A 16,234-nucleotide genomic window follows, 5' to 3' on the forward strand; every position below is an offset into this window, starting at 1 on the left:
ATGTTCTCCATGGTACACCTGTAGAAATTTATGAGCGTCTTTGTGACATACCAATTCTCCTCGAACTCCAAATGAAATATAGCCTCTGTAGCTGCATTGATATGTTGGGCCCAGGATATATCCTCAGATAATAAACTTGATTCTGATTCATGCCATCCTTCTGATTTCCATATTTTATCTTTTATTTCATACCAACACTTGCACTCCACCTGTACATCTTCATTTGCTGATTTCCAGAGTTGTTCACACCCTGTCTTTACTCCTGCTGCTTTCCAGCTAAGGTTCTACTGAAAGTAATTTAGAAACTCTCTGCACTATTTTCCACTTAATATTAGGCTAATTGAAATTCATTACTACCCTTGTACCTACAGATATGCTCATTAATCTCCCATGGAATATCTGGAGATCTACAATACATTCTTAACCTGTTACAATCAATTTTGCTTCAGTCGATGGGCCTTCTAATGCATCTTATGGCCATGATGGTTTCTTCAATTAGTGTGGTGGCATCTGTTAGTCTCACGAGACCATGGACCTACGCCTGGATTCTCCAGGGCAAGGTTTTATGGAAGACCGGCAGTTGCCCATGCAGCAAGTCTCCCCTCCCCCTCCACGCCGCCGGTGTTGTCCAAGGGAAGGGCAAGGGCCGATACAGCTTGGCATCAGTGACGTCGCAGGTGTTGCCAGAACAAGGTTGAAGACAACGTTGGACTGCCTTAGGGACTCCAGCTCTGGTTTTGTCCTCAGGGTTTACTCCCGAAGCCTTTCCCACGAGTGGGTATGGCCGCAAGGCAGCAGAGGCTTGAAATCAGAGTTTTCCCTCTCTTAGATGGATTGCCTTCCCAGGCTGACGAGCTCCATCTACCCGAAGCGCTGGTTTTAAGGTGTCAGGACCCACCTTCGCCCCTTCTCCTGTCAGTAGAAACAGTTCCGCCGGGCTTAGAGAAGGCCAGGAGTTGGACTGGGTTGTCAGAGGCTATTTTAGTCACATGCTGTGAGGAGCACTTCTTAGGTAGTGGGAGCTTGTCCTTCAATTAGTAGTCCTTGATATAAGGTGGCACTAGCAATCATTGGTGACGTTCCGTGGACTGCAGGAGATCCCGTTATAGTCACTATTCTATAGATTTATTGAGTACGCCCATAAGAAAATGAATCTCAGGGTAGTATATGGTGACGTATGCACTTTGATAATAAAAGGCACTCTGAACTTTTAAATTTTTTTTGCATCCAATTTTCTGCTTCATCTCCAATGTAAACATGAATGTTAAGACGCTAATCATGCTTGTGGAATTCTCTGCCCAATGAAGCTGTGGAGGCTACCTCAGAAAATATATTTAAGACACGGTTGGATAGATTTTTGCATAGTAGGAGAATTGAGGGTATTGGGGAAAAGGCAGATAAGTGGAGATGAGTCTATGGCCAGATCTGCCATGATCTTACTGAATGGCAGAGCAGGCTTGATGGGTCAGATGGCCTACTCCTGTTTCTTATGTTCTTATGTTCCTAGGGCACATTTGAGAAATAACTGAAATATCACACTTTCTAATGTTTACCAACTTCCCCTGGGGAGCCAGTGAGTAGTTTGATAACTGCATGGTCCTATAACTAGTATACAAAGAAAAATGTTATAGCATTCCTACATAGCACTGACCAATTTGAAAAGATTTTCACCTCCAATCTATTAAGGCACTTCCACAATCACAGTGGGCGAATAAACTGTATTTCTATTTTGGCCCCTCAGAAATCTACTGTGACAGCAGAGGGTGGGTATGACTTACCAGCTTGATGTATTGTTCGGCCTAAAGCTGTAGGCTGTGCACTCAGGGATTAATTGTAGCAGGCGATGTAACTTTGAAATTGTTTCTGTGTTCCTCTACAACAGCAACTACACTCAAGGATGCAATTGATTTTGTGATATCCAAGGTCATTAAGTATTCTGAATAAATGTAAATCTCACTTTTGGAAAAAAAATGTGGGTTAAAATTTAAGACAACCTACAAAATCTACCAATTTTCATCCCCGACAAGGAAAGCCCAGAAGTCAATAGTCTAAAATTGGTAACTGGAATTAGAGAGCAAGCTGTGAGACCCCTGCTGAACTGTCCCAACAGCACAATTAGGGCAATTTCAGTGCCACAGGGATTGGGTTTATGTTTTGCTATATTTATACCACTGTATCTTGTATTACTCGATCCTTTCTTTGGCTATTATTTGGCTTAAAGCATTGAATTTTTGTTCTGGTATTATGGCTTCTGTGATTATGTACAGAGAACCAATGATCAATCATGTCCTCCTGAGACAGCTCAAGACATTAACACGCTCTCGGAAGTCTAGATGTAATGTGATGTTACCAGCTTTCTCAAAGTTCCTCTCCAAACACTGACCAGCTCCTGGTGACTTTTAATAATGGCATTTTTTGGAATTCACTGTCCATACAGCACATGCACAGATCATGGAATGACGCAGTTAGCCAGCCAGGTGAAAATAAAGGCACCATAACCACAGAATGTGTGTTGCAATGTTACACAGATACTAACAAGTTCACAGAAATTTGAGGACAATCTGCTTCAGAAACTCCATGATTAAAAATAGTTGCTTTAGAAAACCTTGATGAAATCAAGATTCGAGCATTTTGATACAAAATATAATAAATAAAATGAGAAGAGCAATTTACTTGAACAGAAATGAGCAGTAATTTACAATCATTCTATTGAATCCCTCCTTACCCTTCAAGGAAATACTAATTTTAGAAGTTATGTGATCAGCATCTCACATAGCCATAGGCTTTCATTTCACCCCAACAGCAAAAGGCAAAAGAATAATGAATGAGAAATGGAACAGAATTAGTTTCTTTTCTCAGGGGCGATTGAAGGTTTCAATTTCTTTAATACCCAGAACAAACAAATGGCAAGATTACTTAGCAAAATGAGAAAATAAGCTTAAATAGTCATAGATAATTTAACCATAAGCCCAGTAACGTTCAACAGTCCCCTTCAGGTCAGATAAAAAAAATACTTTCAACACAGCCTCTGACAAAAAAGCAAGGTGTTTAAAATGGATTGCAGCTTAATGCCTGAGCACTGTAGTGAACAATGATATCTTTAAGGAGTTATGGAAGTTCTCCTCTCAAATGGAAAACAAAACGCTTCATTCTCTTGCGTGTACGATCGGGACTTTGCCAGAGACTATTTTATCATTGGGTTTTAAATAACTACCATTAAAATAGCTGAGGTTTAGTTTGCACAACACACCCAAAATGCTGGAGGAAATCAGCAGGCCAGGCAGCATCTATGGGAAAAGAGTACAGTCGACGTTTCGGGCCAAAACTCTTCAGCAGGACTGGACAAAAAAGGTGAGGAGTCAGAGTTAGAAGGTCAGGGGAGGAGAGGGAGAAACACAAGGTGAAACCAGGATTGTGATGGGGGGGGGTGAAGTAAAGAGCTGGGGAGTTGATTGGTAAAAGAGTTAAAGGGCTGGAGAAGGGGGAATCTAACAGCAGAAGACAGAAGGCCATGGAAGAAAGAAGGGGTGGGGGGGAGGGGTAAAGAGCACCAGACAGAGGCTCTGGACAGGCAAGGAGGTAATGTAAGAGAGGGAAAAGAGAGTGGCAAATGGTTGGGGGGGGGGGGTGGTGGCCATTACTGGAATTTCAAGAAATCATTGTTCATGCCATCAGGTTGGAGGCCTCCCAGACGGAATACAAGGTATTGCTCCTCCAACTTGAGTGTGGCTTCACCACGACAGTAGAAGAGACCATGGTTTGACATGTCAGAATGGGAATGGGAAGTGGAATTAAAGTGGGTGGCCGCTGGGAGATCCGGCTTTTTCTGGAAGGTGCTTGGTGAAGCAGTCTCCCAATCTACATCAGGTCTCACTGATATATAGGAGGCCACACCTGGAGCACCGAATACAGTAGGTGACCCCAACAGACTCACAGTTGAAGTATCTCCTCACCTGGAAGGACTGTTTGGGGCCCTGAATGGTAGTGAGGGAGGTTGTGTAAGGGCAGATGTAGCACTTGTTCCACTGCAAGGATAAGTGCCAGGAGGGAGATTAGTGGGGAGGGACAAATAGACAAGGGAGTCAGTTGGGAGTGATCCCAAGCGGGGGGGGGGGGGGCAGGAAAGATGAGCTTGGGGGGATCCCTTTGGAGATGGCAGAAGATACGGAGAATTATGTGCTGGATGCGAAGGCACATTTCCCCACATTAAAATAACTGGATCAGTTTCAGGAAAACAGTAGCAGGAAATGAAGATGAATAAAATAATGCAATACTTACAAGAGGAAGCTTGCTACTGCTGGGCATGTCTCCTTCAGCTGAAAAGCTGAATTCTTGAGAAATTGCAGCCTTTTTAAATTGTCCATTATCAAAGGGAGCTAAAAGGAGAGTTAATAAGCATCAGTTATTTAATCTCAAGTTTATTTAGACACCAAGCTCAAGAAAACAATGAGAAACAAGAAAATATAACAAGAGCCAATAACGAGGGACTGAACCTCCTTGCAAGAGCACTGTATTTGGCCTGGAGACAGTAGTTGCAGCTTTGGTATAGCCATGCAAAGAAATGGCTTTTATCCTTGATTTCCAACCTGACCAAAATGTCTACATGTAGGACACAGTGTGCTTCAAAAGTGAGAAATTTTACGAAAACAGTGACAAAATAAACTCTGCTAAGCAAAGGACACAATCATTCAACCGGATGGAACAGTTCTGGAACATCTACAAATCAGATGTGGTCACATAATCAATAGGCCTGGTTCTATCTAGTTCAGAGCAGTTCATCTATCCAATGTCATTCAAGCTAATGGATAGGGATAGAATAGCTCAAAAATCATCCACTGAAAAGTCAGATCAGCTGAGAACTGGCAGCTTTCATGCAAGTACTGAGCTTCCGGTCACCAGATGGCTGCTCCCTAAACAATGGCACTTTTCATAGAGTCTAGCAGGGAAACAAAGCTTCTCCAGTCAAGATGAAAATCTGCCCAATGACTTGGCACCAATAGGCCCTTTCATGTTACAGGAAGCACACAAGTGCAGGATGATCTCTTTACTTAAATACAACCTTTCTTTTTGTGTTTTCATTTGTTTAATAATTCATCTGCTTTTACTATTACATTTGAGTACTTTTTGAATGCTTGCAAATAAACATTTTATCCATTTGCTAGATTCCATAGCTTTTAAGCCTGAGGACATACTCTCAAAGTAAATTAATGAGCAGGTCTCTCAGTTTGATCTATGTTGTGTTGGGAATTGATTTATTACAGAAATCTGTGGCCTTGCACACTTCAGACAAGAGGGGATGTGACAGACAAGCTAAATAGCTGTGAGAGTATCAATGACTCCATCACTAACCCCAAGAGATCTAGGATTGTATTACAACACTTCCAATTTTTATTTCTACTACAGCATGTTCTTTTTATCAGAAATGAACAAGAGTTGCAATCTACATTCATGGGAAATATAGACACACCGTGGCTTCAAATTCCTGACGCCGGCATTCTCGATCCCAAATCTACAGGAGAGAACTCCATTTCCAGCCAGACACCCCATGCACTGGCTCAAATTCATGATTTCAAATCATCGTGACTTCAGAACCATTTATCAGTTTTATTGTACATTCCTGTTTCACAGCCAAGAACTTGCCACATACTTCCCAGCACAGGGGTGTGTTTGTGGTTGGGAAGCAACACAGAAGTCAACTCTTGCATACCAACTTCCACAGGTAAGTTCCACAAGTCCAGACTTTTCTCATTTTATTACATGCAAATCACATTCAACCCATTCCCAATCTGCCTGACTTTGTGCAGGTTAGTGAATCAGTCAGTTTTTTTAAATTACTACACAAGAGTCAACTTGCACTGACTTCAGGCCAAGAATGATCACAAACAATTTGAAAGTGGGGTAATATGAATCTAATGTGAGCAAAGATTATTTCACAACTTATATCACTCGTTCAGCTTTAAATGTCTCAAAACTGCTAATTGCAATCATTAGATCATTAGATTGCAATTAGCAGCTAATATGAATTACAATTAATTACCAGAAAGGTATGGAAACACCAATGCCCAGAATGGAAAAGCTGCCAAGAAGAGATGGATACAGCCCAGACCATCACAGGTAAAGCCCCACCCAACCACCGAGCACATCTGCAAGGTGTGTTACCACAAAAAAGCAGCATCCATCATCAAGGACACCAGTCATCCAGGTTGTGTTCCCTTCTCACTGCCTCCATCAGGGATCAAGTCCTATACCATCAGATTCAGGAACAATACTACCCTTGAACCATCAACGTGGATAACTTCACTCACTTCAGCAAAGAATTGATCACCGAACACAGCCTGTGGACTCACTTTCAAGAATTCCACTCCTGTTCTCACTATTATTCATTATTTGTTTTCTCTTTTGTATTTGCAGTTTGTTTTCTTCCACGCATGGGGTGCTTATTTGTACTGTTCATTGATTTTATCGGATTTCTTTATTCTACTGTGAATGCCTGCAAGAAAATGAATCTCATAATAGTACATGGTGACATATATGGTACTGTTAAAAAATTCTGAAAAGCGAAGATGCTTTCAAAAATAACGAAACGAAAAGTTTCTAAATATCAAAATATTTACTATAAAGAGCAGTAAAGAGTAAAAGCGTAAATCAAATCAATAGTTGTTGCGGCCACTCTGCTTTAAAACTACATCAGTTCTCTCAGGTACACTATCGTGCAGTTTTATAAGAAAATTGGCTGGTAGGTTGTTACAAGCATCTTGGAGAACTTACCAAAGTTCTTCTGCAGACTTTGGTAGTCTCGCTTGCACCTGTCTCTCCAGGTAGCCCCAGACAGCCTTGATGTTGAGATCAGGGCTCTGTGGAGGCCATTCCATCTTTAGCAGAACTTCTTGTTTTTCTTTTTACTGAGAATAGTTCTTTATGACCTTGTACATGCGTTTGGGGTCATTGTACTGCTGCAGAATGAAATTGGGACCAATTCCCTGATGGTATTGTGTGATGGATGAGAATCTGCTTGTACTTCTCACCATTGAGGATTCCATTAATTCTGACCAGATCACCAACTCCATTTGCAGAAATGCAGCCCAAACCTGCAGGAAACCTCCACTGTGCTTCACTGTTGGCTGCACACTCATCCATGTAGTACTCTCCAGCTCTCCTACAGTCAAATTGCCTCCCACTAGAGCCAAAGAATTCAAATTTTGACTCATCAGTCCAGAGCACTTGCTGCCATTGTTCAGCACCCCAGTCCTTGTGTTTTTATGCACAGGTGAGTCTCTTGGCTTCGTTTTCACTTCAGAGGAATGGCTGCCAGTGTGATTAATCTCACATCTGCTGCACTGTTCCCACGGCCAACCATTGTGCTTCTGACCCTCAACCTCGCCTGTTTCGTTGTGCTTCTTCAGAGTTTCCATTTGGGAGGGACCTTGCTGTTGCAGGATGGCCACCTTGTTTCTTGTTACTGTGCTCACTCTTGCCATGGTGTAAGTATTGATGATATGAATGTTAAACTGGCACACCCTTAGCTTGGTTGTCCTTTCCCAGTTTGATTCCTTCTATACCCATTTTCATTTTAGTTAATCAGTTCAGTTCATTCAACTCTAACCCTAACAAAATACCAAACATTACTCTGTAACATTTAATTTTTTGGAAAATGAATGTTTGGAAAGCTAAGATTTGCTCTTTTCTACTGATACACTAATGCAGAAAAAACACAAAAATAAAATTTATATTAAAAAAAATCAAGGATGCCCAAGACTTTTGCACAGTACAGTACATAGTTTGATAATAAATTGATTTTGAACATTAAGATATCCTATTGAGTTAATGTAGTTTTCATAGTTATACTGCCTTTTACTGCACGCTTTTGATGTAGTAATTGTGCTGCCTGTTCTTCATACAAATACATGCACCCAACACTGAAACTCTTGGATAACCAGAATACCAACTCATAAACCACTTCTGAACCTGCACCCCTGAACTACTCATTTTAAAGCACCGTGCATAACATGTTGAAATATAATATTAGACTAAACTTTCAAACAACTCTCAATATTTGTTAATGTTCTTCTGGCTGGTTAAATCCACCGAGTAGACTTGGACATTTCTATGTTGGATACAATTATAAATCTGTACCTTTAGTAAGTGTTTCTTTTACTTTTCTTTTTGTGATGTCAACAATATATACACTCTGGACTGAACTTATCGTATATTACCATTTCATTAAAATGGAAGTATATTTGGTTACTCACTCTTATTCTGGTTTATCTTTATTTTACTCCACATGATGCTTCCCCTGACCAGTCGATTATAAGCTCAAATGTGCTGTTAGTCAACTTTCTGTACTTGCATATTCAATACAAGTTATTTAATGCCACACTGTCAATTAATTACTGACAGCAGGAATGAATAATCTAGACCACAAATTACTAAGTGTGATTATTACTAGATCAACCTTAGTTGACCCTGAAAATATATTTGATATTTTCCGCCAGTTTAAGATATTGGTATGTAAAGAAACTACAAAGATAAATTTGTTATAAGGGAGTACAACTATAGGGAAGTTTATTGAGTTATTCCACATTGGGGTTAACTGTGTAATTTTGTCCTCTGCCTGATGTAAAATGTAGCAGCGTTGGAGTGGGTGGAATGTAGAATTAAATAATTTAAAAGCATATGTGCTTTGTAATTCTTCTGATCAAAGTCCAAATCATATTTTTCCTACATGGTTCTAAACTTACACCAATCTTACTCAGTTCTTTAAGCAGTTTACTTATATCCCTTCTTTCTTTATCCTGTTCATAACTACTTTCCCACTCAGCTTTGTATCAAAGGCAACTTCTAGAAACAGACCGACACCTTGTTGGCACAGCCGTGCTGGCAGCAAAGGTCTCCCACCTCATTTCACTCTTGCCTACCATCTCTCACCACCACCTGGCAAATCACATCCAAACTTAACCAGTTTGGGTGCCGAGAGCATACTTTGTTGACAAAGTCTGCCCTCTACCAGCACGTCCTCAACTTGCATGTAATTTGCATAAGCACCCACAGATCAACATATATCCAGGCTAGTACATCTTGCCCTTTCATCTAAAAGCCTCCCACTGATAAATGTGCCAAACTGAAAAAGGTCTTGTAATTTTTACTCAACATTCTGTTCTTCAATCAGTCCTGTATCCATTCAGGAGACTGCAGATGCTGAAGTCAGCAGCAACTAGCTGCTGAATTCATCGAGAGCAGGGATCCCACCCAGGGCCCATGTCAGTGGTAAGGGTCCACAGCATTAGAAAAAAAAGGTCGGAAACCCGTGCTCTAGAGCTTGTTGTTCCGGTAACCATTCTTCGTTCTCCAAACCCTGTTGCTATTGATTCAAAACCGCTTACAGTAACTTTAGAAAATCCTGATAACCCTTTATCCATCCCACTATCTCATGCCAAAAATCTTATACATTTGACAAAAAATTTTCCCTTAAAAATAAGATTAGATAAAACACACAATTCCCACATCCTTTTATCAGCTGTACTGATATCAGATTTCTCAACAGTCCATGAACACTGTCTTTTTTCCAAAACTTATAACTTACAGTTATGTTTACATCTTGCACTGTACTATTGCCTCAAGATAACAAACGTCATAATAAACCGAAGGCGGCATGGGATCCATGGGGACATTGCTTTGTGGATCCAGAACTCACTTGCCCACAGAAGGCAAAGAGTGATTGTAGACGGATAATATTCTGTAGGGAGGTCGGTGACCAGTGGTGTGGCTCAGAGATCTGTTCTGGGACCCTTACTCTTCGTGATTTTTATAAATGACCTGGATGAGGAAGTGGAGGGATGAGTTAGTAAATTTGCTGATGACACAAAGGTTGGAGGCCTTGTGGATAGTGTGGAGGGCTGTCAGAGGTTACAACGGGACATTGATAGGATGCAAAACTGGGCTAAGAAGTGGCAGATGGAGTTCAACCCAGATAAGTGTGAGGTGGTTCATTTTAGTAGGTCAAATACGATGGCAGAATATAGTATTAATGGTAAGACTCTTGGCAGGTTGGAGGATCAGAGGGATCTTGGGTCCGAGTCCATAGGGCACTCAAAGCTGCTGCGCAGGTTGACTCTGGTTAAAAAGGCATATGGTGCACTGGCCTTCATCAATCATGGGATTGAGTTTAAGAGCTGAGAGGTAATGTTGCAGATATATAAGACCCTGGTCAGACCACACTTGGAGTACTGTGCTCAATTCCAGTCGCCTCATTACAGGAAGGACGTGGAAACCATAGAGAGGGTGCAGAGAAGATTTACAAGGATGCTGCCTGGATTGGGGAACATGCCCTATGAGAATAGGTTGAGTGAACTTGGCCTTTTCTCCTTGGAGCGATGGAGAATGAGAGGTGACCTGATAGAGGTGTACAAGATAATGACAGGCATTTATCGTGTGGATAGTCAGAGGTTTTTCCCCAGGGCTGTAATGGCTAGCACGAGAGGGCATAGTTTTAAGGTGCTTGGAAGTAGGTACAGAGGAGATGTCAGGGGTGAGTTTCTTTTTGCACATGGAGAGTGGCGAGTATGTGGAATGGGCTGCCGGTGGCAGTGGTGGAGGCAGAAATGATAGAGTCTTTTAAGAGACTCCTGGATGGCTACATGGAGCTTAGAAAAATAGAGGGCTATGGGTAAAGCCTAGGTAGTTCTAGGGTAGGGACATGTTCGGCACAGCCTTGTGGGCCGAAAGGCCTGTATTGTGCTGTATGTTTTCTATGTTTCTTAACCTGATCTTGAGCAGGGAAGGAACAAAAGAACATATCTTTTGGAGCTCAAACATGAGGAAATCTGCAGATGCTGGAATTTCAAGCAACACACATAAAAATTGCTGGTGAACGCAGCAGGCCAGGCAGCATCTCTAGGAAGAGGTACAGTCGACATTTCGGGCTGAGACCCTTCGTCAGGACTAACTGAAAGAAGAGCTAATAAGAGATTTGAAAGTGGGAGGGGGAGGGGGAGATCTGAACTGATAGGAGAAGACAGGAGGGGGAGGGATGGAGCCAAGAGCTGGACAGTTGATTGGCAAAAGGGATATGAGAGGATCATGGGATAGGAGGCCTAGGAAGAAGGAAAAGGGGGAGGGGGGGAAAAAAAAACAGAGGATGGGCAAGGGGTATAGTGAGAGGGACAGAGGGAGAAAAAGGAGAGAGAGAAAAAATATATAATAAAAGATAAATAAATAACGGATGGGGTACGAGGGGAAGTTGGGGCATTAGTGGAAGTTTGAGAAGTCAAATATTCATGCCATCAGGTTGGAGGCTACCCAGACAGAATATAAGGTGTTGTTCCTCCAACCTGAGTGTGGCTTCATCTTTACAGTAGAGGAAGCCGTGGATAGACATATCAGAATGGGAATGGGACGTGGAATTAAAATGTGCAGCCACTGGAAAATCCTGCTTTCTCTGGTGGACAGAGCATAGGTGTTCAGCAAAATGATCTCCCAGTCTGTGTTCAGGCTCGCCAATATATAGAAGGCTGCATCGGGAGCACCGGACGCAGTACATCACCCCAGCCGACTCACAGGTGAAGTGTCGCCTCACCTGGAAGGACTGTCTGGGGTCTTGAATGGTAGTGAGGGAGGAAGCGTAAGGACATATGTAGCACTTGTTCTGCTTACAAGGATAAGTGCCAGGAGGGAAATCGGTGGGGAGGGATGGGGGTGGGGAATGAATGGACAAGGGAGTTGCATAGGGAGTGATCCCTGTGGAAAGCAGAGGGGGGGGGAAGAGGGAAAGATGTGCTTAGTGGTGGGATCCCGTTGGAGGTGGCGGAAGTTACGGAGAATTATATGTTGGACCCAGAGGCTGGTGGGGTGGTAGGTGAGGACAAGGGGAACCCTATTCCTAGTGGGGTGACGGGAGGATGGAGTGAGAGCAGATGTGCGTGAAATAGGGGAGATGCGTTTGAGAGCAGAGTTGATGGTGGAGGAAGGGAAGCCCCTTTCTTTAAAAAAAGGAGGACATCTCCTTCATCCTGGAATGTAAAGCCCCATCCTGAGAGCAGATGCGGCGGAGATGGAGGAATTGCGAGAAGGGGATGGCATTTTTGCAAGAGACAGGGTGAGGAGGAATAGTCCAGATAGCTGTGAGAGTCAGTAGGTTTATAGTAGACATCAGTAGATAAGCTGTCTCCAGAGATAGAGACAGAAAGATCTAGAAAGGGGAGGGAGGTGTCAGAAATGGACCAGGTAAACTGGAGGACAGGGTGAAAGTTGGAGGCAAAGTTAATGAAGTCAACAAGCTCAGCATGCGTGCAGGAAGCAGCGCCAATGCAGTCGTCGATGTAGCGAAGGAAAAGTGGGGGGACAGATACCAGAATAGGTTTGGAACATAGATTGTTCCACAAAGCCAACAAAAAGGCAGGCATAGCTAGGACCCATACGGGTGCCCATGGCTACACCTTTAGTTTGGAGGAAGTAGGAGGAGCCAAAGGAGAAATTATTAAGAGTAAGGACTAATTCCACTAGACGGAGCAGGGTGGGTGGTAGAGGGGAACTGGTTAGGTCTGGAATCCAAAAAGAAGCAGAAAGCTTTGAGACCTTCCTGATGGGGGATGGAAGTATATAGGAACCAGACATCCATGGTGAAAATTAAGCGGTGAGGGCCAGGGAACTTAAAATCATTGACAAGTTTCAGAGTGTGAGAAGTGTCACGAACATAGGTAGGAAATTGAACAAGGGGGGAATACAACAGTGTTGAGGTATGCAGAAACGAGTTTGGTGGGGCAGGAGCAAGCTGAGACAATAGGTATGCCAGGACAGGCAGGTTTGTGGATCTTGGGTAGCAGGTAGAAACGGGAAGTGCGGGGTGTGGGAACTATAAGGTTGGTAGCAGTGGATGGGAGATCCCCTGAGCGGATAAAGTCGGTGATGGTGTGGGAGACAATGGCCTAGTGCTCCTTAGTGGGGTCACGATCGAGGGGTAAATAAGAGGAGGTATCCACGAGTTGTCGCTGTGCCTCGGCAAGGTAGAGGTCAGTACGCCAGACTACAACAGCACCCCTCCTATCGGCGGGTTTAATAATAAGGTTAGGATTAGTGCGAAGGGAGTGGAGAGCAGAGCATTCGGAAGGAGTGAGGTTGGAATGGGGACAAGGTGCGGTGAAGTCGAGACGGTTGATCCAGAGCAGGCAGAAAACCAGAGCGGGGTGTCCATGAAGACGGGAGAAGGTGTCATCGGTGGGTGTGGGAGAGCCCTTGCCAAAGTAGGCTCAAAGACGGAGACGGCGGAAGAAGAGTTCCGCATCGTGGCGAACGCAGAACTCGCTGACGTGTGGGCGAAGGGGGACAAAGGTGAGGCCCTTACTGAGGACAGAGCGTTCTGCCTCAGAGAGTTGAAGGTCGGAGGGAATGGGAAGTGGGATCAGAGGGGTGAGGGGGAGGGAGGCTGGGGGTGTCAGTGGAGAGGGGAGGGTTGGGGTGAGAGGAAGATGGAGCCTGAAGACCCAGGAGCTGACGGTGGGATCTGAGGGAGACGGGGTTGCAGAGTGGTGGTGGGGGAAGGGGAGACGGGAGTCACAATAGCAGCACATAAAGACCTGGCCTGGAGTTCAAAGCTGGAATCGCATCTTTTGGAGCTAGTAGTTAAGTGGTGGTGGGCTGGAGATGTCGCTACCAAAAGAGATGTAGCCCCTATTTAGCCCCTCGCAGGTCAGGTGAATCTATGGGACCAAGTGACAGATGGCCGTATTACAAGTTCTGGTTACGCCAGGCAGACAATCTCTGAAGAGTATTAATAATGGCTGGGGTCAACTGTCTTGTAAAGACACTGCCCAGAAGGTGGCAATGGCAAACCACTTCTGTAGAAAATTTGCCAGAAATAATCATGGTCATAGACCAAGATCACCTATGTCATGACATGGCATACAATGATGATGATGATGATGAGTTAAGCACTCATTAAAACAAAATCAACAAACATTAATAGGAAAAGGGCCAATTGCCCCATGATCTTCAGATGGATGTGCACACAAGATTACCTAATGCAATTTATACATTTTCAAAGAGATGTGCAGAACCTGGAATCTGGAGATAAACAATCTACTGGCGGATCTCAGGGTAGGGTGGGGTGGGGTGGGGAAGGGGTCAAGCAGCATCAGAGAGGAAGGGAATTGTCACTATTTTGACAATTAAGACTGCATCAAGACTGAGAGTTAAGAGTTGAGATGACTGGCACAAGGGGAAGGGGAGTGGCAAGAAAGGAAGATAGGTTGACTTAGGAGGGATGTAAGATGATACGTAGTTAGTGCCGGATAGAGGCAAAGGGAGCTGGAAGACAGTGCAGGTGAATGATAGATGGATGGATGCAAAGAGAGGAAAAAAAGAAAAAAGAAAACTCAACATTCGTGTCATTAGGTAGGTGTTACTCCTCCAGTTTGCATTGTGCTTCAGTCTGGTGGTAGAGAAGGAAAAGAATGTCAGATCAGTGTGGAGAGAGCAGTCAGGATGACCTGCACTGGAAGCTTGAGGTGGCACTGCAGACTGAGCGTAGGTGTTCTGCAAAACAGCTACCCAAGTCTGTGCTGATGGACAGGAGGCCACACTAGAAGCACTGAATACAGTTGACAAGGTTGGGAGAAAATGCATGTGAACCTTTGCCTCACCTGGAAGATTGACTTAGGCCCCTGGATGAAGAGAGAGGAGGTGCAAGGACAAGTGTCACATCTGCTGCGGGGTGTGGGAAAGTGCCAGGAGTAAAGGAAGAAATCAAAACACTGACAATTCCTTTCCTTCTCCCAAAGCTACTCAACACACTTGTTCTCAAGCAGATTGTCTTGCTTTTAAATTCTCTACAAGTTTTTCCACGTGTCAATAGACAATAAAGTGCAGCACTAGATTTTAAAAAACAGTGCCAAACACTTTGACACTTTCATAGTTAAGTGAATAGAGAAACAAGTGTAAATTAGTTGATCTTCTGAGAGCATCCAGTCAAAAGCAGTTATTGTCTTAGTATAACATAGTCAAACACTGCTTGGCACACAGTACAAGTCGCAGTGGCAATTGTGTTGTTTGATAAAGTAAGAATAGTGCACACAGTAATTTACATATCTTCTGGTGTTGAAGTAAAATTTCACAGGACTTAACCAAGATTGCAAACTTCCAGGTGAGTTCTATGAAATTTAAAACTTTTTAAACAACAAAACTTTAAGTCAAACGTGTAAGGTTAAGTTTAAAAGAAATAAATGCAACAATGTTTAAATCATAAATGTAAGAATGCAGCTGCACACTTTCCAAAACAAAAAGACAATGCAGCATTTTATCGATTCAATTACTCAAGTTCAAATTCTAACACTATTTAGATCAGAGCATTTACAGCAACATGAGTTGTTCCAGATGCAAACAGCAGTTTTGGTCGTTTTGCAGGTAGGTTCCCTCAGTTACAAAACATAGAAACAGGCCCGTTGTCCTCAAATGATTAAGGTCAACAAGTTGTCTATCTGACTAGTCCCAACATCTGAGCCATACCTCTCTAAATCTTTCCTTCCGAAGTACCTGCTCAAATGCCTTTTAATCATTGTAATTGTATTCCAGATGCTGCAATCCAGAGCAACAGAGAAATAGTGGAAACGTCGACTAATTCCCTCAGTGGATGCCATCTGACCAGCTGAACTCCTCCACTACTTTGTCTGTTGCTCCAGCGTTCTCCAATAGCTCGTTCCATGTATCCACATGTGGAAAGTTGCCTCTCAGTTCCCCACTCACCTAAATCTAAACCCTCCATTGTTCGGCTCCTCTACCCTGAAGTCCTGACCCAGCCCAGACCTGACAGCGGGCGCAGGAGTCCGTTTCCCCTTCTGCAAGTCGAAGACAGGTGTTAACCACAAAGGCACGGCATCGAATACTGGTAAACTTACTTCTTCATTTACCTCTCCCTAAACGAACAGGACACCCGGCCACCGCAGCAACACAACACAAGTGCCTCCCAGCGGAGTCCCCCACTCAGTGGCGCACACTGAGTGACGTCCCCTCAGGCGTGAACCAATCAACGAGCGAGCGACGGCCGTTACGGGGCTGCACCTAGCGCACCAGGATGACGTTGTTCAGAGGGCGGGGCGATAATGTTGCTGGCAGGTCGGAGTGTTGTCTTTCCGTGCTCTGTACCTGTAGAATTCATCTGTCCAAATGTCAGACCATCAGCGGAAGGTAGGGTTCTGTAATGCGAGTAGTAAATCCTGGCGTCGGCCTTAAGACAGAGGAGCAGAAT

The 16,234-nt window shown here is 43.6% G+C and overlaps 1 protein-coding gene across 4 annotated transcripts in view; it reads right to left on the reverse strand.

The window, feature by feature from the left end:
- Positions 1-15,970, reverse strand: part of c19h18orf21 (chromosome 19 C18orf21 homolog) — a 69,905-nt gene extending 53,935 nt beyond the window's left edge. For 2 of the 4 annotated variants that reach the window (XM_072283652.1, XM_072283649.1), the window contains exons 1-2: positions 15,885-15,970; positions 4,279-4,376 (exon numbers count right to left, since the gene is read on the reverse strand). In XM_072283652.1, the coding sequence (XP_072139753.1) occupies positions 4,279-4,364 (86 nt within the window). In that variant the 5' untranslated portion in view covers positions 4,365-4,376; positions 15,885-15,970. Of the gene's footprint in view, positions 1-4,278; positions 4,377-15,732; positions 15,855-15,884 lie in introns of those variants that run through there. The other 2 variants (XM_072283650.1, XM_072283651.1) reach the window with 2 other exon arrangements.
- Positions 15,971-16,234: the final 264 nt, after the last annotated feature.

This window comes from Mobula birostris, chromosome 19 (assembly GCF_030028105.1).
Source record: "Mobula birostris isolate sMobBir1 chromosome 19, sMobBir1.hap1, whole genome shotgun sequence".
Classification (NCBI taxonomy): Eukaryota; Metazoa; Chordata; class Chondrichthyes; order Myliobatiformes; family Myliobatidae; genus Mobula; species Mobula birostris.